Genomic DNA, 25,916 nt, shown 5'->3' with positions numbered 1-25,916 from the left:
AGATTTTTGGCTTTGGAAATGAATTTTTTACTTTCCACTCATAGCCCCTCAAGATAAATTCCATGAAAAAGGAAAACTAGGAAATTTTTTGTCTCTCCACGAGGAATCACAGGAATTTAAAATAGGAAACTCTTTAAGGTTTTTTAAGTAAATTTTTAATCATACTCGAATAAAAATGGCTGATATTGAAACTGAAATCTTTGTGGTATGCACATGAATTACAGCTTTTTGATTCAGAGTTTTTATTAATTTAAGGAAATCATATTAATTTTAAAATTAAATATATAAATAATGTAAAAAAGTTCCTTATAATGTATAATAATGTGTGTATATATATATATATATATATACACACACACTGTAGTATCTTTAAAACAGAAATGTTGTTAGAACATTTTAAAATTAAAAATTGACCGTCTAGTTTTGTTTTTATGTTTTATCATGGCAAGGTAAACAAATTGTAAGTTCAACACAATCGAAGCAGTGTATTGACTGCAGTGTGTGTGTGTGTATATATATATATATATATATATATATATATATATATATATATATACACACACACACACACACACTACAGTCAATACACTGCTTCGATTGTGTTGAAGTTACAATTTGTTTACCTTGCCATGATAAAACATAAAAACAAAACTAGACGGTCAATTTTTAATTTTAAAATGTTCTAACAACATTTCTGTTTTAAAGATGAAAGGTAATGAAATAATGAATGAAGAATTAACTGTATAAAAAAGTCAATAATAAGATATGTGGAATTAACTCAATATGTTACTGCTATAATACATTTTAATTCAAAAATCACTTTAGGTTAGATAGATTGTTGATCATCTCCTCTTTGAGTGCGTCAACGCTGACGTCTGTGACGATCTCAAGGTTGGCGGCCTTGCCGGACAGATTGAAGTAGTCGACGACGAGCGCACCACCGGTCTTATCACTTCTGTTCTCTACAAAACCGTACAGCTTCTGGGTCTTGGTGACGAACTTGGGTGATAGGATGATGCCTGCAGCAAACGTGTCGTAGGGGAGATAGAATGGCTGTGGATGACGCTCCTGTTGCTTCTTCTCCAGATCGTTCAGGAACTTCACAGCGGTGTTGTCTATCTTGGCGAGTGTGTTCCAACGCCAGCTCTGTATTGTCAGAGAGAAACATTGGTGCAACAAGATACTTTGGAAATTAATGGTAGTTAGCTTGTGTAGTACCTTTCTGGATCGTCACTATGCTTGATAATAAATATGAAACCCATAAATACAAATTTATCAATTAAGAATACGCCCTCTAACCCTTGTTATACACTATATGTTTTCACCACCTTTAGCCACAATTGTTATTTTTTATCATTTGTTGTAATTATTGTTTGATACGAAGATAACGGCTTTGTACCTTGATAAACAGTCCCTTATAGGGTTTAATATGTATAATAAACGCCATTTCGTTCATGAGACACACAGGAAAGATGTCTTAAAGGGTTTTCGTCATAGAACTATGCCTTTTTATGTAGAAATGTATTATTCACTTAATAGAAATTCCCATATCAGGGGTGATTAATTGTTTATATTCAAGGAGCAACCTATAATCAAATTAGTTTAAAAAAATCCTTTACTTTGGTAATAACGTCTGAGACTCAATGTGTTATATTCCAATTGGTTTTATCCAAGGATTCTTGGGTCCAATTGGACTGTATAAAAAACTTAAGCTCTATTTGCAAGATGTGTAACCAAACTCAGCCAACGGGGATAAAAAACACTAACTGTAATGTTAAAAGGCAAACTTAGATGCATGTTGTGTGTAAGATTCAATAAGACCACAAATTAATTGAAGGATCGATTAGGAGAGTGATTCATTGTTTATGCTATGGGTATCGCTCCTTTAAGTCATATGAATTTCAAATTATGCACCTAGAATCAACCCATACCTTTACTACATCACTAAAATCAATTTGAAAACCGATTACAAATCAGTGTACTGTTAAACTGAACGTTCTGCTGACAATTGATTCGTTCCCACTCGTTAGAATATATAACCTCAGATTAGAAAGTCACCTAGATGTCATTAGAAAGGAGTCAGTCCTAGACCTAATGGCTCACAAAGGCTGACTGCAACTAGCTGGAAGTACCTCTATTCTCCCTTTTGATCAAATATATAGCATCAGATTAGAGAGTCATTCTGATGTCATTAGAAAGGAGTCTGACCTAGAGCTAATGGCTCAACAAGGATGACTACAACTAGCTATAAGTACTACCTCCTTTCTCCATTTTTTCTCAAAGATATGGCTTCAGCTTAGAGAGTCACTCTGATGTCATTACAAAGGATTCTGTCTTAGTGCTAATGGCTCACAAGGTTGACTGCAACTAGCTGGAATTACCTTCTTTCTCCCTTTTGATCAAAGATATAGCCTCAGATTAAAGAGTCATTCTGATGTCATTAGAAAGGAGTCTGACCTAGAGCTAATGGCTCAACAAGGATGACGACAACTAGCTATAAGTACTACCTCCTTTCTCCATTTTTTCTCAAAGATATGGCTTCAGCTTAGAGAGTCACTCTGATGTCATTACAAAGGATCCTGTCTTAGTGCTAATGGCTCAACAAGGCTGACTACAACTAGCTGTAATTAATAGCTTCTTTTCCCTTATGCTTAAAGTACATCATGCGTGGTATAACGCTCTATTGCAAGAGGAACGTAATGGTAATAGTCTCAACCAGGCAGGGCATACAAATACAAAATTTAGTTCTAAATACAAAATTTAATACTAACTGAATTTGAACTGTTGCAATACTTTTTGAAAGCTTAACACTGTCTAGCATATTGAATATAATATTATTTTAAGTGAAAAAACCTGAAGATAAACAATAATACATTGAATTCATGTTCGTATTAATCCTATATTTTTCATGTAACCACTTTTTACCGGAGTTAAGTCATGTGATGTGATAGTTTCCATAGGCATGATTGTGAGGAGAACACCTGATGACAATGCCCTGTCCAATACAAGGTTAGCGGCATCAGGATCCATGTAGAAATTAAACTCTACTCCTGGGATTATGTTGCCATTGCCTGTGAAAAATATTAAATTAGTAGCTAGAGAATGAGTAATAACAAGTATCAAACAATTTAATAAGGCCACAATTTCTAGTAAGAGCAAAGTTGTACATGATAATAGTCTATGTGAGCGTTGAATTTTTCGTATTTTGGTGTTGCTCAAAAGACGTACAGTATTATTGAAACATTAAATTGAAAATACCTGTTAATATGACTTATAAAAATACATTTCTTAAACATTTTTACATACAAGATATTTAAAAATGTAGAAAACTGAATGCTGTCTTAAAAAAGTGAATGAAGGTCATGCTGAATGAGTCTAAAGTTAATTTATGATGACTAAAATCAATATTAATCCGATTATAGTGGATAAACGAGAATGTAGGAAGTCTCATGCCAGGGTTTCAAGAAAAAGCTGAGAACTATTTATATGAAACAGGCAGAACAGACAGGGATTCATGTAAAAAGTAATATAAAATATAAATATTAGGATAAAATGTTTTCATCAAATTTAATTACAATACAAACATATTAATTTTACGTTTGGTATTTAATAGTGTCTGGAACTAATTTTGTTGGGTACAGTACAGTTTATATTTCTCTTCCATATGACTCATCTTACATTTCTACATCAATATCCAGATACAATAAAATCCCAAGGATTATATAAATTAATATTTTATATATATATATATATAAATAAGTACTTGCTCCGCCGGGAGTCGAACCCGGATTTCTCACTTGCCGGGTGAATGTGCTACCATTACACCACAGAGCGCTTACTTTTTCCGATTCAATTATTTTGTATTTGGCCGTATCTGTCACATATGAGTTTAAATAAGCAAACTAACATATGATCGGAAGACCAAATACCTGTCAAACGACTTTTTATTTACATTAAACTGTATAAATGGCAATAGCCTTATTTAATTTCAATAAACATTGAATCACAATAAGTACTTGCTCCGCCGGGAGTCGAACCCGTATCTCTCACTTGCCGGGTTTTAATATAAATAAAAAGTAATTAATTCTTTAATTCTTTAGGTCTGCCTGTGGTTTATTATGTCATCATTTTCGTAATACCTTGCAACAGAAAACAATAAACCTTTTACTGGGAAGAAGTTAGCGTTTATCTAGTTTAGGCTTGAATGTTCGTTTACGTTTTCCTCTTATTATTAAACTATATTCATCTAATCATGAATAGATTGTACTTAGCTCTGTTACCAAGCTAGGTTGTTTTTAATCCATAAATAACCTTGATAATATCCAAAGGGAGCGAATCAGAGGTCATTCAAATTTTCTCCGAACAATATAGGCAGTAATTTAACCATATTATGTTCAAATGTTAGAAATTTATTCAGGACAATAATATAGACTCACTAATTCTTTTGGTAAAACTCTGAGCGTCTTTTCTAGCTTTACTAGTTGACCGAAGCTATGTAAGACCGGAACTACTGTAGATTACCCTACAATTATTAGTGGGTGATCCAAGATATTGTACTCACTATTTTATAGTGCATAAAACTTTACAATCATCTGTGTGTGCATACATTTTATAAATATATTATAAATGGTTGCTCTTACGCTACATATTGATATACGAGGATGTCTCCTGAAGATTAAAAAAAATCAAGACTCAATAGTGAAGGTAATTTGGAGCATATAAACCCCATTATTCAAGCAAACAGAAAATTATAAAACTTTAGGAGGTGAAACGGAGATACTATATACTACTAGAGTATTTCATGACTTGATAAAAAGTGTAATATAGACTGTTAAATTAATGAGCCAAATGTTAGAGCGTGGGTAAAGAGTCAGCTATACCGGTATTCTTGATTTTAAACCCATAAAAACGATGGTCAACTCCAAAAACATTTACAATGATTTTTCATATTTTTGGAATCAGTCATAGAATTATGGAATATGCTTAATTTTAATGATATATTGATAACCATTCAAGCGCTTTCCAGTTATTTTGGACTGGAATTTCCAGATCTCCGGGAACTTGGAGCACAAGAAACCCCGTGATTCAACCGAACAGAAAATTATAGAGCATTAGAATGTGAAACGGAGATAAAACTCGAGCATAATTAAATAACATGTTAAAAAGTGAAATATGACTGTTAAGTTAATAATCCACATGTTAAGCGTGGGCCTTGACTTTAATCCCATAAAAACAGTGATAATCACCAAATACTTTTACAACAATTTTTATGTTTTTGCAATTAATCGTCAAATTATGGGATGCATCTCATTTTAAATGATAAATCAATACCCATTCATACATTTTCCAGTTTTTTCAATATATGTATTGGTTTTTCAGTACGGAATATAAAAACTGTTTGTACTTTATAAGTTGAACCTGGAATAAATACTTAGAATTTAAACCCTACAGTTATTGGTATGAACTGACCTGCTATACTGCCTCCTAGTATTATGATTCTTTTCGCCTGCTGTAAAATATTTGGATCCAAGTGAAGAGCAACCGCTAAGTTGGTTAATGGCCCAATTGCTAAGATCGTTATCTTTCCTGAAGGAAACAAAATATAACATAAAAATGTACACAATTTTTTAAGTAATTGTGGAAAAACATTTATTACATAATTTTTAAAGAGGCAGTTACCGTACGATCTAAGGTATGGGGGTTGCATCTGAGTTGGTGCAAGTCATTAAACGATTTTTTATCAGTAGTGTAACATTGCAATGTATAGACGTTCTCTCTCATTTGATTCAGTTTGATAAGATCCCTTCACAGACCAATGACACTTGAGGATGGATCGAGCGATTCTTGACCTCTTCGAAATTCCTTCCTTCCACCAGCTGGATGTTCTAGATTATTCTCTTGACTCAGGTATCTTTGCACACATGTTCACTAGTGCAATAAGGCCAAAAATATTTTCCCACAGTTCCTTATTCACTCCTTCTGCACTGAAGTGGTCCGCTCTCTCTTAGTAACAGATATTCCAGCCGCACCATCTTTTGTGATGACTTGATTCTGAGCACCGCAACACATTGCGTCTTGGGAAGAGCTAATCGTACTTTGCCAAAGATTATCTCATCCACCAAAGGCAGTATCGTATAGCGATGTTTGAGCAACATCTTTGCTTCCTGAGGACATGAATCGTTTAGAAGGAGGGGGTACACAAATAGAAGAAAATCTTAGTTTATCAATGCTTATAATTACAATTTATTATATCACACAAAATATACTTTGAGCCTTGGGCGAATAGCTGATTCATTTCTGATTGTATACAAAGTTTCAATTTAATTCTTTAACATTATTTTAACCCTAATCTTATTCCTAACCCTGAACACGCACTCTCTCTCTATCGTCGCAAAGTTTTACAATCATTTAAAAATAACGGTTTTTCTTATTCAATAATTAACTTCGCTTTAACTGAATAATTACAATTTCTTCTAGTGAAATAAATCACAGGTAGTATATCTATAACATTGTTCCGGTATCACGAATAAATACAAATTTTCTTATTACATAAGATTAAAATGTGTGATGCATATGTAGTTTCATACACATTTCCAATCAGCTACATTTTCTGGCTCTAGTATAGTTCGAGGATCGCGCTACGTCCTGAACGCATTAGCCGATACCCCTCTAGACTAAACTGAGAGAGTAGAATTACTTTCGTTGGGCTGAGAACTTACTTTTGTAATGGATACATTGTCCGACCTTTTCTCAAGTGTGGTTTTGGTCCATCTTGCCCTACCGCAGTTCAAGTCTGCGTAACACTTTTGTGCCGCAAACCTTTTACTCTTAAAAATATGTGAATGTTTAAACACGGGTTTATTTGTGTGTATACTTATAACCTTTCATTTATCCTCCCTCTATGACATATAATTCTCTAACCTCTATCACTTGTATATTTCTCAAAACAAACTACGGATTGTTTTAATATAGTTTTGTTCATGTAATTGTGTCCAAGCCATCTCGTAGTATGGTCTGCCTGATCTGATTAAACTCTACTGATGTAGCTAAGTGTTGAAACTTAATTGATCCGCCGTGCTTAAGGATCGCGTGTGAAACATCTTAGTGCACTGAATTTAGCACCTGATGAGACAATGAGAACTCCTCTTTTCTGGATTACACTGTATAGCTGTTGGGAGCCATTACGATTTCTTTTTGTGTCTAGGGGTGTAAGATTGTCAAACTGCATTGTTCGTTTTTGAATTTCTTCATCGCCGATTTTTTTATCTCTTCAAACGTGGACTCCAGATTCCAGGAGTGATGTCTGAAACAGTGGGAAGGTGATTATTGAGCCTCACCAACTTCAATAGTCATTCCCCGCAGTAGACAAGACTTATAGATCTACTCTTCCACCCCAAAGTCTCGACATTTAATGTTAGTGATGTGGTGCTCCTGGACATCCATAGGGTTGCTCAGATTTAAGTGACAGTTCGGTTTTTGCTGTAAATAAGCCAGAATTGAGCCCTCCTGGATAACTTCCTAACTTTTTAACTCACCTCTGTATTTCTTTGTATATTTGATGATTTATACTAATAACATTGCTCGCATTACTAGTCAACATTATCTAATAGTAAATAGTATTCTGTAATAAAATAAATATTAACACATTTAATACATAGTATAATAATACATGTAATAACTATCGACTGCTAAACATTTTTAATAATGTATATAAGTTTACTGTCTCAAAAATGCTATTATTTATCCACTTAACCCATGAAGCAAAAAGAATGTTCTCTCATAGTGAACCTAGTAGATCTTTTTAGGGAACTTACACCTTATAATGATGATCTTTTATTTACCATGTTTTCGGTGAAATAAACATTATTTATTTGGCTTGCATTAAAAATTATTATTTAAATAAAAAAGTGTCATTTATTTAAAGTACATTAAAATGTTTCTAAAATCTCGACGAAGATTCAGTAACGCATAACGTTACGTACACTAATTATATTGGAGGTTGTTCTTTGATTAACAGAAAATTTGACTATTATATCTAAAAATCTTTCAAATGATATCAATGAGACAGTGATTTACTATTATTATTACGTTGTTTCATAATTCCAATATTTTAATGATATACTTTAATACACCGAAACATAATCATAGCGAACGTGTTTCCAAGGATCAAATTCCAAGACTACACGATCCCCAGTCACAAATCAACTCTCCATTAAGGTGCTCATTTCTAAGCAAATATATTAAATTCCTGTTTATCTAATCATACTTTTATAAATAATAAAAAGATAATTATTAAAAAGAAAAGATGTTCTCATATTAATTGAATACTTATGGGTCATAGCGACAATGTAGTTATGCGTTGAATATTTTACATACACTAATCATAATTATTGCCAGTGAAAATACAAAACAATAACCTGGATTTGCTTTCAAAGTATCAGCTAGAAATGCAGCAGCGTACATCTTTTTCACAACCAAATCGGGAGAGGGTGGCAATGGGTAGGGTAGATCTTCAAACCCATCTGAACCAAACCAGCCATCGCTTGGGGGTGAATTCAACAGACCAAAGTCACTTCCGGCATAAACCTCAGGCATAACCTGTTTCAATAAACAGTTAAATAATATTATTTTCGTTTCTAATTAGTTTACTTTAGCGTTGAGGTCAATATAGTATGTTGGAAATATTAAGTGTAGTTATTATCGCTTATGTTTGTGAAATAAGGTTTAAGAAAGGTTTGGAATTTTGTAAAAGCCCGTATACAGGGTAGTAACATGTTTCTAAGACTACTGAATGAACGAAAGTACAAGCAGGTAAAATCAAATGTATAGAACACATACGTCTTGAAACAATAATTATTTACATTATCTTTAAAATGCATGCAATTTCCATAATTGTTAATATTATAGGCTATTGTACTTTAATAAGAATTTATCCAAAACAATCTCTGGATTTCTGTGTTAAACACTGGCCTAAAATACCTTTTTTGAAAAAAATGGGTTTAACTTAAACATTTAAAATACCGTTTATCTCAATATTGTGAATATAATTGGTTTTAGTAGACTGTTGTAACAGAAAGATACTTGGCAATCGTTGCAATAATTTTAATAGTAAAAGAGGTGGAGCACAACTTGCCAGATAATAATAATCCTTAAAAAGATTTCTCCGATGGCTCTCTCTCTCTCTCTCTCTCTCTCTCTCTCTCTCTCTCTCTCTCTCTCTTTCTCTCGCTCTCTCTGTGCTTTTTAATTTTATTTAAACATTGAAAAATTTGTATAGTTTAGAAATGTATGAGTTGGCTTTTATTATTTTTAGTAAGAGACTATTCAGAAGTCCTTGATGATTTGTTTAAGACCATTAGAGTAAGTCTCATCGGGAAAACGTATCACAATATTTAAGACACGAGAGAGCCTGTCCATGTACAATAAAAATAGAACTGATCCCAAGACTGAACCCTGTGATTCCCCAGCTACCATTGTACTCAATGCAGATGTGTGCGACTCGCAAACTGTCCATATATCCGTAACCCTTTGGTTTCGGGGTAAGTTTATTGTCTCCCTAATTTTTCCCACAATTATTCAAATATCGACTTCAGTATACCATTAATCATCGTTGAGAAGATTAGAATGTACTTAATTTTGATTAAGTTTACTTATTCTTTTACCATAATCTTTTATACGCCATATTGGAATTAGATAACATTTTGTAAATGTAAGGGTGGTGATGTGTTACATGATTCAATGTGTATTTTTTATACCGAATTAATTGAGAAAATAAAAATAACGTGTTTGCCGTTCCGCGATAGTATGGAATCAATATACGAAAAAAGTGGGATGGGAACATTTAAAATTCAACCCCTTATAAGTATAACAAAACCTAATTCAATTTACTGGCCCATAATCCATACAAGTTCAATTTTCCTTCATAAATTCCTTATAGGTCCTTATAGCCACCTTTAATGGAAATTTGCTTTATCAAATGACTAGAATCGGGTTGAAATATTTTTAATATTAATAGACTATCACATACATTTTAGAACTTAATACAAAGCTTTAAACATTAGTAACATAAATCAATACTAAAATATTTACATATAAAAATAATTTATCCCTTAAATATTTGATGACTTCTAGAGTAAATACTTTTAAAAATATTTAAATTTATTCAGAAACGCATTAAAAGATTTCTGTAAATAAAAAAAAATATTCTAACTTTATGTATTCAACCTAGCGCGCAGCATTTGAAAACCAACTAAATATATTCAAGTAGTCATCTTGAAGTAGTCTTAAATATAATTTATTACATCCCACATTGTACCAAGGTAATTAATTACACATTACATGGTAACGAAATTGATACTAATCAAAGCATTTCATTCATAAAATGGAAAAATCTTACTACGGCTAATAATTGTCTTACCTTAAGGTTACTAGCAACGAGGGTTTTGAGAGTGTTGATAATGGATTGGTTAACGTCACTGTTGCCTTTGACACAAGTAATAGCTAACACATTTATATCGGGGTCTCCAAGTGTAGTGAGGAGAGCCACAGCGTCGTCAACCCCAGGGTCTGAGTCGATTATCACCTGTTCTATTGCCGACACCCACGAGATACTGTACAACAAATTACCTTCAGTTGCAGGGTTACTAGGGGTTGTACGGTAGGGATGTGACACAAGTAATAGCCAACATATTTATATCGGGATCTCCTAGTGTAGTGAGGAGAGCCACAGCGTCGTCAACTCCAGGGTCTGTGTCGATTATCACCTGCTCTACTGCCGACACCCACGAGATACTGTAAAAAAAAATTACCTTCAGTTGCAGGGTTACTAGGGGTTGTACGGTAGGGATGTGACACAAGTAATAGCTAACACATTTATATCGGGGTCTCCTAGTGTAGTGAGGAGAGCCACAGCGTCGTCAACCCCAGGGTCTGTGTCGATTATCACCTGTTCTACTGCCGACACCCACGAGATACTGTACAACAAATTACCTTCAGTTGCAGGGTTACTAGGGGTTGTACGGTAGGGATGTGACACAAGTAATAGCCAACATATTTATATCGGGGTCTCCTAGTGTAGTGAGGAGAGCCACAGCGTCGTCAACTCCAGGGTCTGTGTCGATTATCACCTGCTCTACTGCCGAAACCCACGAGATACTGTAAAAAAAAAATACCTTCAGTTGCAGAGTTTACTAGGGGTTATACGGTAGGGATGTGACTCCAAGTAACAGCTAACACATTTATATCGGGGTCTCCTAGTGTAGTGAGAAGAGCCACAGCGTCGTCAACTCCAGGGTCTGTGTCGATTATCACCTGTTCTAATGCCGATACCCACGAGATACTGTACAACAAATTACCTTCAGTTGCAGGGTTACTAGGGGTTGTACGGTAGGGATGTGACACAAGTAATAGCTAACACATTTATATCGGGGTCTCCTAGTGTAGTGAGGAGAGCCACAGCGTCGTCAACTCCAGGGTCTGTGTCGATTATCACCTGCTCTACTGCCGACACCCACGAGATACTGTAAAAAAAATACCTTCAGTTGGTTACTAGGGGTTGTACGGTATTGATGTGACACAAGTAATAGCTAACACATTTATATCGGGGTTTCCTAGTGTAGTGAGGAGAGCCACAGCGTCGTCAACCCCAGGGTCTGTGTCGATTATCACCTGCTCTACTGCCGACACCCACGAGATACTGTACAACAAATTACCTTCAGTTGCAGGGTTACTAGGGGTTGTACGGTAGGGATGTGACACAAGTAATAGCTAACACATTTATATCGGGGTCTCCTAGTGTAGTGAGGAGAGCCACAGCGTCGTCAACTCCAGGGTCTGTGTCGATTATCACCTGCTCTACTGCCGAAACCCACGAGATACTGTAAAAAAAATTACCTTCAGTTGCAGAGTTACTAGGGGTTATACGGTAGGGATGTGACTCCAGTAGTACAGCTAACACATTTATATCGGGGTCTCCTAGTGTAGTGAGGAGAGCCACAGCGTCGTCAACTCCAGGGTCTGTGTCGATTATCACCTGCTCTACTGCCAACACCCACGAGATACTGTACAACAAATTAGCTTGAGTTGCAGGGTTACTAGGGGTTGTACGGTAGGGATGTGACACAAGTAGTAGCCAACATATTTATATCGGGGTCTCCTAGTGTAGTGAGGAGAGCCACAGCGTCGAACAACTCCAGGGTCTGTGTCGATTATCACCTGCTCTACTGCCGAACACCCACGAGATACTGTACAACAAATTACCTTCAGTTGCAGATTTACTAGGGGTTGTACGGTAGGGATGTGACACCAAATAATAGCTAACACATTTATATCGGGGTCTCCTAGTGTAGTGAGGAGAGCCACAGCGTCGTCAACCCAGGGTCTGTGTCGATTATCACCTGTTCTACTGCCGACACCCACGAGATACTGTAAAAAAAATTACCTTCAGTTGCAGGGTTACTAGGGGTTGTACGGCAGGGATGTGACACAAGTAGTAGCCAACATATTTATATCGGGGTCTCCTAGTGTAGTGAGGAGAGCCACAGCGTCGTCAACTCCAGGGTCTGTGTCGATTATCACCTGCTCTACTGCCAACACCCACGAGATACTGTACAACAAATTAGCTTCAGTTGCAGGGTTACTAGGGGTTGTACGGTAGGGATGTGACAGAAGTAATAGCTAACACATTTATATCGGGGTCTCCTAGTGTAGTGAGGAGAGCCACAGCTAAGAACAACTTCATATTCTTCAGTGTTTTAGATCTGATTGTTATTAAACCAGTAAGAGACCAGTGACGATAACTACATATTCTATTGAAAATATTAATTCCAATGTTATGTAATCCTAACGGCCCTGTATTCAGAATAGTGTAGGTTCTAAATTTGAGTATTTATGTTCACCCTCAATTTGGATTTGTCTAGAAAACTCCCAAAAATACAATTACAATTATGATTTAACTAATATATTTTTATTGTTAGTAGCTACCGAAGTAAGATACGTTAAACAATCTGTATCTAATTTCTAACTCAGAAATTTGTTTAAATTAGCATTTTGATACTCTGTACAGAATTTTTATTCGTGATATAACTTACATTTACACACTCATAATTTATTTTAAAGAAGTGCTGTTAAAATTCTGAATAGTAAATTACGTTAATGATTTTGTAAAATATACCAATTATGGCTGTACATGTTTTACAAATACCACACACACACATGTATTAGAAAATAATGAGTTTCGTTTCTTTCGTATTAATATTTAAACCCTTATGGTGAAGAAAGATGATGCGTACCTGAGAAAAAGAGTGAAGGTTGTTAACAAGATCATATTTTGAATTAATACCAGATAGATGATAGAGGTACTGTGGTAACAGTTCTCTGTTAAATACCGGACGTAATTGAGTTTATATTGTCACAACCATGTGACGGATGCAAATATGACACAGGTGTTCAGACACTATTATGTGTCTATATTCCATTTCATTGTGAAATACGGCCTGAGTGTTTGTGAACTAAGTACTTAGTTTTTGTATAGTGTATGGAATGCATTGAACATGTTGAGTGACGAAATACTGAGTAGAGATATACAGTGAAAGCCTTGGTAATGCCTACAATACTTGCTCACAAAGCCCAGTTGGTAACTGTAACCATATGTAAACATTTCTGTTATGTTAAAAAAATTCAAAATAAGCTGCGCTGCCCTAAGTTGTCTTGTTGTTAAAATGGTTTTGATAGCCTTAAATTGTATAATTAGTATTTATTGAAACAATTTATTAAAAACGAATGCTATATAATCAGATTTTCCAAGTTGACTCATAAAACGCAAGATCATTGATCAATTTTCTCTATACTGCAACTCCCCACTGTGAAAGAAATCTCCATCTTCGCCTCTCATCATGTTTTTTTGGAGCTGTATTTGAGTAATTTTATGATGACTCAAAAATAGTTATCATTAGATTCTCTTATCTAAATGTAAAAGATGTCTGAAATTGTTCATAAGGTCCATGATATTAAAGTGTGAAATCTTATCATACCTTCTAGTTTAGTTAGCGTCTGAACTTACGGAAGTTTACTAATCAGTTATTCAACAATTTATCTAGTTTGCAAGGGTTCGTAACAATATAATCGAATATCCTTACCTACATACTGATTCTCTGACTCTGCTGATCTCCAAGAATTTGGGATCAGTTCCCATCTTTGAAACCCATAACTCTCGTTGTAATAGTAAAAAACCTTATGAGTACATTCCGAAAAAAAGGGGGCTTCCGAGATCATTTATCTCCAAAGAGAAATATCCTGATGTATTCCTAAGTTGTTTGAATACAAATTCACGCCCCTTGATATCTATGCAAGACCTGGAAGTTTGGGGACCCAAACAGGCGAGGAGCCTATCTAGCACCATCACTTGAATGGCGGAATCTCTTATCGCAATTCTGAGATCAGTTAAGAATATTGGAAAGACTCGCGATCTCCGTAACCACTTTCGTCTCACTGTATCATTTTCGGAAGCTTAGGACCACCTTAGAGTGAACTTATTCAAATCAACAATTTACGTGTAAGGGAAAATCATCTTAATTACTTGGGCATGAGAGAGGCAGACCCTACGTGGCATTTGTGCCACGCAGTTCCGACATGATATAACATTATGTGACTTGAAGCTGTGTCCGCCATCTTGGATCAGTATAAGCAGCCCGAACAGCTCAAAAGTGAAGGTAATTGTAATAATAAAATAAAATAATGTAAGTTTCTATTGAAATTCATAGATGGAAAAAATTGTACAGTGAAAAAAATACAATAGGCTACAAAATTTCACCTTACTTTCCTAAAAAGGTGACCACTTTTGTTAAGGCATGTCTTAATTTTTTATTGTACAAACCTTCGTTGACACATTTTGTGCAGTGGTGCACCTTGTAATAAAATATGTTCTTGGAATACCTCTTATCACGAGAATCAAATCACTATTTTCCGGTTCCTTCGAAACAATGCTCATCAAAGAATTAATTGACGCCAACACATTTTCTAACCACACTTGGCATTAATTTGACATAAATATTTTTTGAAGATTGAAGCCAGTTGCAACTAACAATACTTAGGAGTAGATTCAAAAATCAAGCGGAGGTTAGTTATAGTTACACCTTGATATGGTTGGTCAATCCACTTCTGTTTTTACAATTAATCAAACTAAGTTTCTGGGATAGATAGGATTACTACTTGGCATAAGATTGACACACCGCTTATATATGATTTTAGACGTAATTGATCTATCTACGTTACCTACTACGTACTTGATTACATTACAGGCACTTTAAAGATTGTGACCCTAAAATATCAAAACATCCTATTACTTCGTCACCTTCATTAGGTACTAAAATTGCTAGCCCTTTTAGGTTCAATGTTATACATCCTGGCATAGAAGAGTTTATTAAATCTTCTATTTAATTCTGCCTGATTTTGTCCCAAATGGGTTAAATATCCCGCAACACTGGGTAAGGCAACTGTTGCGGCGTGAGGAACTGGCATGACTCACGCTCTGCAGCCGCCATATTTGTTTGGTCTGCCGTCTATGACCGGCTGCACTCAATGACGCACTTTCCCTGTCTATGGTAGTCTGTTCGCTGGTTCTGACACGACGTGGCAAGTAATACACGGTCTCATCAATGTGGCATTGGTGTTACAGTTCCGATAAGAAATGAGAGAAAATGTCCCAATATGGCATTGGTGGCACAGTTCCGATAAGAAATGAGGGATACGGTCTCAACGTGGTATTGATTCTACTGTTCCGAAAAGGCATAAAATAATAACAACATCAAGATCAACTCACAGATTTGTTTAATGGAAATAAGAAGAGTATATACATCGTAGTCGTAGATGTGAGTCTACAGGACCTTCCTTAATATATCCTATTATCAATACTAGGCGAAAATTACTATTTTATTTGATAAACCTTAATATCGAGAACGGCTTAACTATTTCAGCTAATTGTAAAAAATATTTGATGAAGCTAGAGACAGTTTTTACGGAGAGAAATATCGATGTAGTTTTCCTAAATTCGTAAACATAATGATAACATTTATGTCTCAACTGGTTTGCAGTCATCCTCGGCTCGTTGAGTGGTGAGCACTCCGGCAAAGTTCATCCATTCAGTAACTTAGTGAGCATGATGTAGTTAGTGCAGTGAATGGAAACGAGTTGAATCTTAATATATGTAACATATAACTATGTATTCATATATGTTACTTAACTGTTGCATAGTAAATAATACATTATATTGAAAAGGAATTTAAACGGCCGGAAGTATATTATTTTTGCACAAAGAAAGCTTTTCATTAAAAAATAAAAAGTAAAAAAATTTTCATAGATGATGTTATTAGTCATGAAAAATTGTAAAAATAATAATACAATATTGCCGATAAGTATTTATATTTTTCATAGAACATAAATGCTCTCAAATATGGTTTTGGAATTATCTTAGATACAGTATATACCTATCTCGTCTTAGATATGCGTATCCTTTACTGTTTAATATATATACAGTAATCCTTTGATATATGTTTTAATCGGATCATCAAGGTAAACTCTGCTATATCGTTGGAAATATACTTCATTCGAACCATAATGACTACACCCGCATTTAGACCATTTAGACTCCTACACTCGCAAAAAACATTATATAAGAATCAATTAAAAGTTGTTATACTATAATAATAAATTGTTTTTGAAATTATAATTACTTGATGTGTTTACCTACTTATGTTTGAAAAATAACATAGGACATAATACGGCTTAAAAGGTTTTACTAAGGGGATACGGGAATTATTTATTGTTACGGACTTCGATTTTGAAAATTGCGTGCGAAGTCGTGCCAAACAAATAAGAACACTCCCAAGTTAATAGAGAAATCTATAAATACTTAACAGAAATGTCAACTGATCGATTCCAGCGAATGATACTTCGTGACATTGGCTGATGAGAGTTTAGCAACTTTTTCCAACTCTTAACTTAAAAATACGTATCGTCAATACAAACAAGTTTTTCCCACTTGCTTGTTTATCTAGCCGGGATAAGTCCCGCCATTATCCACTTCAGCCGTCGACAAGGTGGCGTCGACTACGCAGTTCTCTTTCATCAGATCTTCCCTACGAGGCAAGGTTTGGTAAAAAGTATGATATTTTTCGAAATGTTCCCATATAGTTCATTTTTTATACTTTATATTTAATTAAATAAAGTGAATAGTATTAAATATGGCAAAAGATTTGTCCATTCACTGAAAGGCAGTGTTTAAGACCCTACATTACTTGAGACAAGGAAATTTATGAATACAAATTGTTAAAAACACGTAATTTAAGTATGTCGTTTTCTTAAAAATCAAACAAAAATATTCTTAAAAGTTAATACACAAAGAAAACTTAGTAAATATATAAATTTATGTTTAAAATATACTAAACATTTAGATTTTTATAACTGAACCCTTATATAAATAACTTTTTAACAGTTTATATAATATTATAATTATTTAAGAGAAAAACAAAGGTTTACAAAATTCGTCTCAGTTCCAAATAAAGATGTTTCACTTACTATTCAAATTAAATAAAATAAGGTCTAAATAGAAATAATAATTAAACTTTTAAATATAAAGAAAAGAGAAGTCTTCTAGTTGTACAAGTATAAACTTTGATATAAAACAAAATACTATAAATTCATTCAAAATAAACCAATATTTCTATAACTTAAGATAATATTAAGATTTAACACTTAAAATTTTAAAAATAAAGACATGTTCTTATGCAAATTCCTTATGTTACTTTTAATTTAATTTTGAATTCAAAAGATCTACCTATATTTTAAGTTTTATATTACTGTTAAGTTCTATTATTATATTCTAATATTATTACATTTTTACATATTTTTTTCTATTATTTTAAACGTTTTATTTTGGTTAATACTACATTTTTTAAAAGTATTACTCTTAATAATTTAATTAAAAAAAATTTAAATACCAATTAAACAATCGCTACTAAAGATAAAAACAAATTTACTAGCGAACATATACACCTAAAATGAAATATTTTATTATTAAACGTTGTTATATACATTTCATAAAAAGGCGAGTAAAAGGAGGTACGACTTTCGTTCACGAGTGTTTATCAAAGATATTCAAATGCTGAAATTCAGCAACTGGATAAATCTAGCAATGAAAATTAATAAAGGTAGTATGAAGGCTAAATTAATAACACTACAACATTTTACTTATTACAAAATTCATCGAAGGTGAAGAAATGCCCATTTTCATTTTCTAAATAGTATTATAAAAGAGGACAAATATTCAATATTTATGCAAAATAGACCACGCCAATAACAACGTATAAACGTTATTAATTAAGAAATGTTCTGTTTAAATATTAATTGTGACATTTAAGCGAAAAATATTGATTACGTTGATTAAATCAGTAAAGATACGGAACAACAATAGGAAAAAAGTGACAAGGATTTCCAAAACCAATGTTATAAGTAAAATAATTCTGGAAATTGATATTGTGTAGAATGACCCCAGAAGTTACCTTATGTAGTAACTGACTACCTTATCAGTGGGCAAAACTCGAGGACAGATAGAGGACAACTGAAAGGTTCTCTCATCATACTTCCAAATAGTCCTTCCTGTTAGAAACAAGCCTCGAAGGAGAGTTGGTAGTTTTCAAGAAATTGAAATCAGTGGGGTTGATCATTTAGATAGTAAAAATATAGCCGAAAAGTTATTCATAGTTCCATCATACAACATATGCATAAGTGGTAATTCAGGAATATTTTATCAATCCATTAAAAGAAGCATTTATGCTTTCCTAAATAAAAAAAACCCATTTTTTGCGCACGTTGAATTTTGGCTTGGTTCAGCACATTTTGCAGTACGGTACTGTCTGTTGGGAAGGCACATACAAGACTTGTATTGACAACATTTCTATAAGTTCAAAACAAACTCGTTTAGATAATCTAAAGCAAAATATACGAGAATTGTAATCATATCTGTTCCAATTCAACAAAGTTTTATTTCAAACTTGACATCTTTTCTGCACAAGTACGAGGATCACGTATGAGGATCAGAACGTGATTATAATAATATTTGTAGTAATAATAAGGGAATGTTTATGGATACTAAAGTAAATGGAATGATATTTAAACGCTCATTTAAGAGGATGTTGAACAATCAAACAATATCAGAATCTATTGTGACAAAATGAAAAAGTGGGGGTTTTCATAGAAAGATTTTAGACATTCATGGTATAAATTTAAATAAGGTCATGGGTTTTGTTTTAGTTTTTGCTTCTTTTACGCGCACTGTATGTACATGAATAATAAACATACGTAACATTGCAGACACATAGTATATATTCAAGCATTTTTAGTATAATACTGTCAAAAATTGAAAACTGCGGGGATCTGCTTTATACTGATAGTATTGGACTATACTGTTATCATTTAAATGTTCTGGAAGTGTTTCTTTCTCACTAACGATGTTATTGGTAATGTGGTGATTAGTTATGCGATTCAGTACGAGATAAAAGCTACACAATCGTGTAATTATTTATGAACTAACTCAATAATTAATTTGTAAGTTTAAACTGCTTTTATAAATTGAAGTTATACACTTTTATTGGGTACCATTTGAAAACAGCGAGTACAGAATAGAATAAGAGGGGCTAAGTGTATCTAACTGGCATTTATTAAGACGGTATAAAACGATTTATTATTCTATCATTGGTTTAATATCTCACTAATATACGTTCAAAATATTAGTGCTTTTAAAATTCTGTACAAAATGTTTGAGAAATAAGAAGCATTGTTTGAAAGTGTAAGGGCAAACTTCAATAAAAAAGTTTCATATTTGTACTTCTCGCTAAACTATGTAAAACTGTCATTTAGGATATTCGCATCTTAAAAATATTAGTTTTATTTAGATAAAAAAAAACAGAATTCATTATTTATAAAAAAAACAGACATGATTTTGGGCATTATTTAAATTGTTTTAATTTATAAAGTTTTATAATATTTTGTCTGCTTGTGCGTGTTATTTGAGGGTAAGTTTTCGGACTTTAAATAAATATTTCTATATCAATATCGTTGGTTGATTTTAGCCTTTTTCTTTATTCAACAATATCGCCTTAACTTTGAGAGTATTACAGTAGGCTTAGAATTAAATAATATATCAGAGCCTTATTCTGGATTATTTTTCTAAAATGTAATCGATTGTGTCATAAAGTTGGTGTCCCCTAATGCGTGGTCTTCCCATATATTCTTATATGTAATAATTGTTAATTTTAATTTTCTAGTGAAAAGTTCCATTTGATATACAGTTGAATTCAATAATTTCCTCCCCTCCCCTCCTGAAAGTAGAGCATAGTTAAAAATATTGATATTTTAATAAATTGTATTCTATGAGTACGAGTAGCAATTGTATTCTCCTACTAACTGATTCTCAAAGGCAAGAGATTTATTATGCCATTAAATATTACACTGTTGTTGGCGATAGCCAAATATAAAAATACATTTCGTTAAAGGTTAGTGAAAGAAAAGTTTACTTTCCAAATAATTCTTCAAAACAAGTACTATATGAACATGGAGCGTTACCGCATTTCTCACATTGTAGCTTCAGTGTGAAATATTAAATACGAGTACGTACTTCAGGAGTAACTTCCCTACGCTCTTTTAAATTTCTAGGTAAGTAAACCTTTATGCACCAAACAAATTTGCCCATAACAGTATATAAAAAACAGTTATTGAATAGAAGTTTTATCAAACAATAATTATTCTCAAGGAAATTCCATGACAAATCTTATTACAAAGTAGTTTAAGGAGAAGTTTAATAAAGTGAAGCAATTACACAACTACCCCTCTCTTCTTTATGTTGCACACAAATCTCACCACAGTATTGTATAACAAATAGTCCTTGATTGTCTTAAGACAACCATGACAAATCTTATTACAAAGTAGTTTAAGGAGAAGTTTAATAAAGTGAAGAAATTACACAACTACCCCTCTCCTCTTTATGTTGCACACAAATCTCACCACAGTATTGTATAACAAATAGTCCTTGATTGTCTTAAGACAACCATGACAAATCTTATTACAAAGTAGTTTAAGGAGAAGTTTAATAAAGTGAAGCAATTACACAACTACCCCTCTCTTCTTTATGTTGCACACAAATCTCACCACAGTATTGTATAACAAATAGTCCTTGATTGTCTTAAGACAACCATGACAAATCTTATTACAAGAAGTTTAATAAAGTGAAGCAATTACACAACTACCCCTCTCTTCTTTATGTTGCACACAAATCTCACCACAGTATTGTATAACAAATAGTCCTTGATTGTCTTAAGACAATCATGACAAATCTTATTACAAAGTAGTTTAAGGAGAAGTTTAATAAAGTGAAGCAATTACACAACTACCCCTCTCCTCTTTATGTTGCACACAAATCTCACCACAGTATTGTATAACAAATAGTCCTTGATTGTCTTAAGACAACCATGATAAATCTTATTACAAAGTAGTTTAAGGAGAAGTTTAATAAAGTGAAGCAATTACACAACTACCCCTCTCTTCTTTATGTTGCACACAAATCTCACCACAGTATTGTATAACAAATAGTTCCTTGATTGTCTTAAGACAACCATGACAAATCTTATTACAAAGTAGTTTAAGGAGAAGTTTAATAAAGTGAAGCAATTACACAACTACCCCTCTCCTCTTTATGTTGCACACAAATCTCACCACAGTATTGTATAACAAATATTCCTTGATTGTCTTAAGACAACCAAGATAAATTTTATTACAAAGTAGTTTAAGGAGAAGTTTAATAAAGTGAAGCAATTACACAACTACCCCTCTCCTCTTTATGTTGCACACAAATCTCACCACAGTATTGTATAACAAATAGTACCTTGATTGTCTTAAGACAACCAAGATAAATCTTATTACAAAGTAGTTTAAGGAGAAGTTTAATAAAGTGAAGCAATTACACAACTACCCCTCTCCTCTTTATGTTGCACACAAATCTCACCACAGTATTTCATAAAAAATAGTCCTTGATTGTCTTAAGAAAACCATGATAAATTTTATTACAAAGTTAGTATAAAGCAAAAAAAATTAATTGGACAACAAAATAAAAAAAATCCCTTAATTCGCTTAAAAAGTTATAGGCTAAAACAGTATGTTAGATCAAAAGGCAATTAATCAATACGACATATACAGGCATAAACATACTGTTTGAACGGGCAGTATTAATTATTTATTATTCATTATATAATTATGATTGTTGCGCTAACAACTTTTGGAATTGAATCCTTCTGAAATGTGGTCCTTATCTTTAGTCGTACACTTCATCAAATTCTATACAACTATTACATAAATGGTTTTCAACTTATTGTTCACAAAGTTAAATATCTGGGCTTAGTCATGAGTCCTTCCTTCAGTCAAATTGATCATATAATTGTGATAACAAATAGGAAAATCTTGGAAACGAGGAGTTTCATAGACTAGTGATTATCTAATTCTAGTTACTCTATGTAACACATTGGTTCGACCTCTTATAGAATATGGGACCATACTATATATACTATAGTTTTACTCCGAGTATTCTGAGGAAACGGTGTTCTTAGTAAGTCACGTTTCAGAATGTGTCTTACTTGGTAGGCCACATGTCGGGTCTGGGCCTAGTTTGAACTCGATCCCTTCAATGGTTGAGTTTAAAATTCGGCGGAATTTCGAATACCTTGAGTATGTTACACCCCCTTCTCGATCCTATACTAGCAGCTGCGATAATCTTGGGGTTACTCTGAATGAAATTGTTCCAACAGAGCACAATCATGATAACAAAATTTCAAGAGAAACTAAAATTTATTAAGTTAATCTCCGTATTAAATATGATCAATAAAAATAGCGGCAGTGATTCGGTGTTTTAGATTGCAATTTTAAAATCATTTTATATATACAGGTTAATTCAGAAAAACTTCGATGTTAGGCCACTTTTTAAGTGAACTTAAAACTATTCTATCGATTTATTCTATCTGTAGACGCTTCGATATATGTATAGGTAAAATAGCATTAAGAAGATAAGAGAGATAGTAAGGAATTTTTAAAAATTATCGAGAATTTGACTATCGAGCTGTGACTTTATTAGGTTTCAATGTAGAATCAACAACTGGTAGAAATGAATTAAGTTTCTAACCGTTATACAATTATTAGAAAAAGCCCTACTCCCATACTTCCACTGCTTGCTTATTACGATCATATTTTCACAATGTTTCATACTTGATATTTTGTCATTTGAAGGTGATAGTCGGTATTGAAGTGTTTCTTAAGATTTAACAGCTTATTAGTTTTTTAAGCTTTAAAGCAAAGCCACGCCTCCATTTCCCCATTATGCTTATCATGCTCAAAATGTATTCAGATTCACCATGATCAATACTTTGACCTCTCAATCTACTAAATGGTGTTGATCCAGAACAGTTGAATCGACAGTAGTTTAAAGCCATTAAAAGTGCTGGAGTTGGAAAGATATATAAAATATGAATGGTTATCGTGACAGGGCAGAATGTTTTCAGTTTACATAGTAAAACATCCATCGCCACTTTACAAAGAGGGTTTGTTTACAGATCTGTTGTCATATGACATTTTTTATGACGAGTTGTTCCATCAATTGTAAGAAGAGTTATTAGCTGCCTTGATGGAACTCTTGAATCTTTCATTCGTTAAGTCCGCTTTAAGATCTGTAACACACGCACGTCAAGACTTTATTTCTAAACGAGGAAAGTCAATTTCTTATCATTTAGGAGACACGAGGAATTAAAGAACTTTTATCGAATTAATATAAATGTAAATACATGTAATACAGTAACAATATTCTTCCTATATTTTTATCTTCTGTGAGATTAAATAATCTAAAATAGCTGCAAGTTTGATATTAATGAGCTGTTGCACGAAAATAACGTTAATTAACAAGGGTCAATCGTTTGTCCATTATAGTACCTTCAGTTTTCGTCCTTGTTATATTTTGTTTGCTATTAAGATTTCTCATAACTTGATGTAATAAAATAAACATTAAGAGACCTATTTAAAAATTGGAAAACACTATCCAACACTGCTTTAAAACTGTCTTATCGCATCTTGAAAACAATAAAAATAACACTCACTGACGGACTGTAAAACAATACTGTAATATCAACCGAGGTTAGATAACAGCTGATAACTGTCTCCCGCCAAATCTGAGCGCGCTGAACGTAATGTCCATCTCCGACTTGACTTGGTGGTTCCGAACTGAGCGAGTACGAACCTGAATTCGGGCGTCATCGCCATGACTGGGCCAGGCCAGCGCTGAGACCACTTAGGATCTGTAAATACGCTTCCCAAGCAGATAAGCTAGGACACAACAAAATCAGCGAACACGTTCTTAATAACGAAAAATTCATCACGAGGGTATAAAAGCACTAAAATGACATATTAAAAAAAGAACGAAATAATTATCTCCAATTAACCACAATTTTCATGTTAACTTGTTCATTATAGTTTATTTTTAAATATTTCTGTAAAACAGTTTGTAAACGAATCACAGCGTAACTCTTAGCCTACTAATCAATCATTAAGCAGTAAGTTTTTATAATCAATCACCTGATATTAATATTTTCTGATATTATTGGTTTAGGCAAGGGTGCTTAATCTTTTCCAACCACTGTACTCGCAATTAAAAATTAAAAACTTAACCTATAAGCGATTTACGTTTTTAGCCATTTTTAAATTAAAAATATTATTGCTTTATGTGCTTTTAAATTCGTTACATTAGCTTTCTGTATTTTTAATGAACATGTAATTACTGGACTTCTCAAATAAATATTAGATAGACAAACGTTATATGACGCTAAGACAGTAAATTATTAAAATATATTTTACAGTTTCTAAATTTTTGAACAAAGTATGGACAATTATTTTTACAATGTCATAAAGGATAAATAAAAGCATTTTTCCTCTTGAAACGGCAACTGCCCGAATTCTATTAATGGAGTATTTTTTGAACTCACTATCATGCATTTATTTTTCCAGGAAATGAACATGGATACATCGCCATTCCTGATTCATCTTCGAAGATTGTTCAAGATTGTTGTGGGCTATGACGTCAAAAAACGAAAATTTAATTTGTGGATTGTCTGTTCCTTAATAAGTAATACCATTGCTCTTGGCACAACATTTTATAAATTTAACTTGCACAAAGTACCAAAGAAAGATTTAATAGAACAGCTCACATTAACAGCTGGTTTTACTCTCTTTCTTCTGAATTCTGCATCCATGCTTCGAATCAGGAAGACGCTTGGTGAATTGATTGAAGATATTTTCAAGCCTGTAAAATCAAATCAAGAATTGAAAGTGAAAGAATGCAAGAGCTATACAAAGTGGATTAACTTAATCGGTGTATTTTTCTTCATCAACTTGTACCTGATGCTGTGCTGCCTGACCGCAACAATCAACCCATTGGTGAGTCTAATGTTTTCTTCAGAAACACTACAAGTACAGGATTTCCCATTGTTTTTCGGCTGGATTCCATTCTATACAGAGTCGTATGTAGTATATGGTATAGCATTCTTCATAGGAACTATTTCGAACTTTGGTGGAGGAATATTCTGTACCTTTCATATGACCATGAACTTCGCATTGTTAAAAATCAAACTCAGAATGAAGCTTCTGGCAGAGGACATAAGAAACATTGACGACATCGTCATATCTCGTGCAGTATACAGAATGATGCAACTACCAGCGTCACAATTGAAGCAAGTCACGCCAGAAGACAAGAAAGAAATATATTTGATATGTAGAAACAATCTGATGAAAGAGCTGATAGAGAGTCATCTTGAGATAATACGGTTTGTACTTTAATA

At 33.4% G+C, this 25,916-nt stretch overlaps 2 protein-coding genes across 2 annotated transcripts in view; one reads left to right on the top strand and one right to left on the bottom strand.

The window, feature by feature from the left end:
* Positions 1 to 786: 786 nt before the first annotated feature.
* Positions 787 to 14,667, bottom strand: LOC124355572 (uncharacterized protein C1683.06c-like). Its single transcript, XM_046806735.1, has 10 exons — positions 14,576 to 14,667; positions 12,458 to 12,604; positions 11,772 to 12,059; positions 11,373 to 11,519; positions 10,827 to 10,973; positions 10,418 to 10,610; positions 8,418 to 8,598; positions 5,470 to 5,586; positions 2,926 to 3,071; positions 787 to 1,146 (listed from the first exon to the last, which is right to left on the bottom strand). The coding sequence occupies exons 1-10, from the start codon at positions 14,665 to 14,667 to the stop codon at positions 817 to 819; spliced, it is 1,788 nt and encodes a 595-aa protein (XP_046662691.1). The 3' UTR covers positions 787 to 816.
* Positions 14,668 to 25,093: 10,426 nt separating this feature from the next.
* The window catches only part of LOC124355571, a 68,106-nt gene continuing 67,283 nt past the window's right edge, over positions 25,094 to 25,916 (top strand). Inside the window, exon 1 of the mRNA XM_046806734.1 lies at positions 25,094 to 25,901. Coding sequence (XP_046662690.1) covers positions 25,096 to 25,901 — 806 coding nt within the window. The 5' untranslated portion in view covers positions 25,094 to 25,095. The remainder of the gene's footprint in view (positions 25,902 to 25,916) is intronic.

This window comes from Homalodisca vitripennis, chromosome 2 (assembly GCF_021130785.1).
Source record: "Homalodisca vitripennis isolate AUS2020 chromosome 2, UT_GWSS_2.1, whole genome shotgun sequence".
In the NCBI taxonomy this organism is placed as follows: Eukaryota; Metazoa; Arthropoda; class Insecta; order Hemiptera; family Cicadellidae; genus Homalodisca; species Homalodisca vitripennis.
The sequence above is the reverse complement of the archived record's forward strand: the minus strand, read 5'-3'. Positions and strand labels throughout refer to the sequence as shown.

What these genes read in the sequence shown, in the direction of transcription:
- LOC124355572 (XM_046806735.1), bottom strand. Translation starts at nt 14,667, where the DNA reads ATGGCGGACACAGCTTCAAGTCACATAATGTTATATCATGTCGGAACT. An exon ending in TCCCTGCCGTACAACCCCTA is followed by an intron (nt 12,060 to 12,457) that starts GTAACCCTGCAA and finishes TTTGTTGTACAG; the next exon opens with TATCTCGTGGGTGTTGGCAG. An exon ending in TCCCTACCGTACAACCCCTA is followed by an intron (nt 10,611 to 10,826) that starts GTAACCCTGCAA and finishes TTTGTTGTACAG; the next exon opens with TATCTCGTGGGTGTCGGCAA.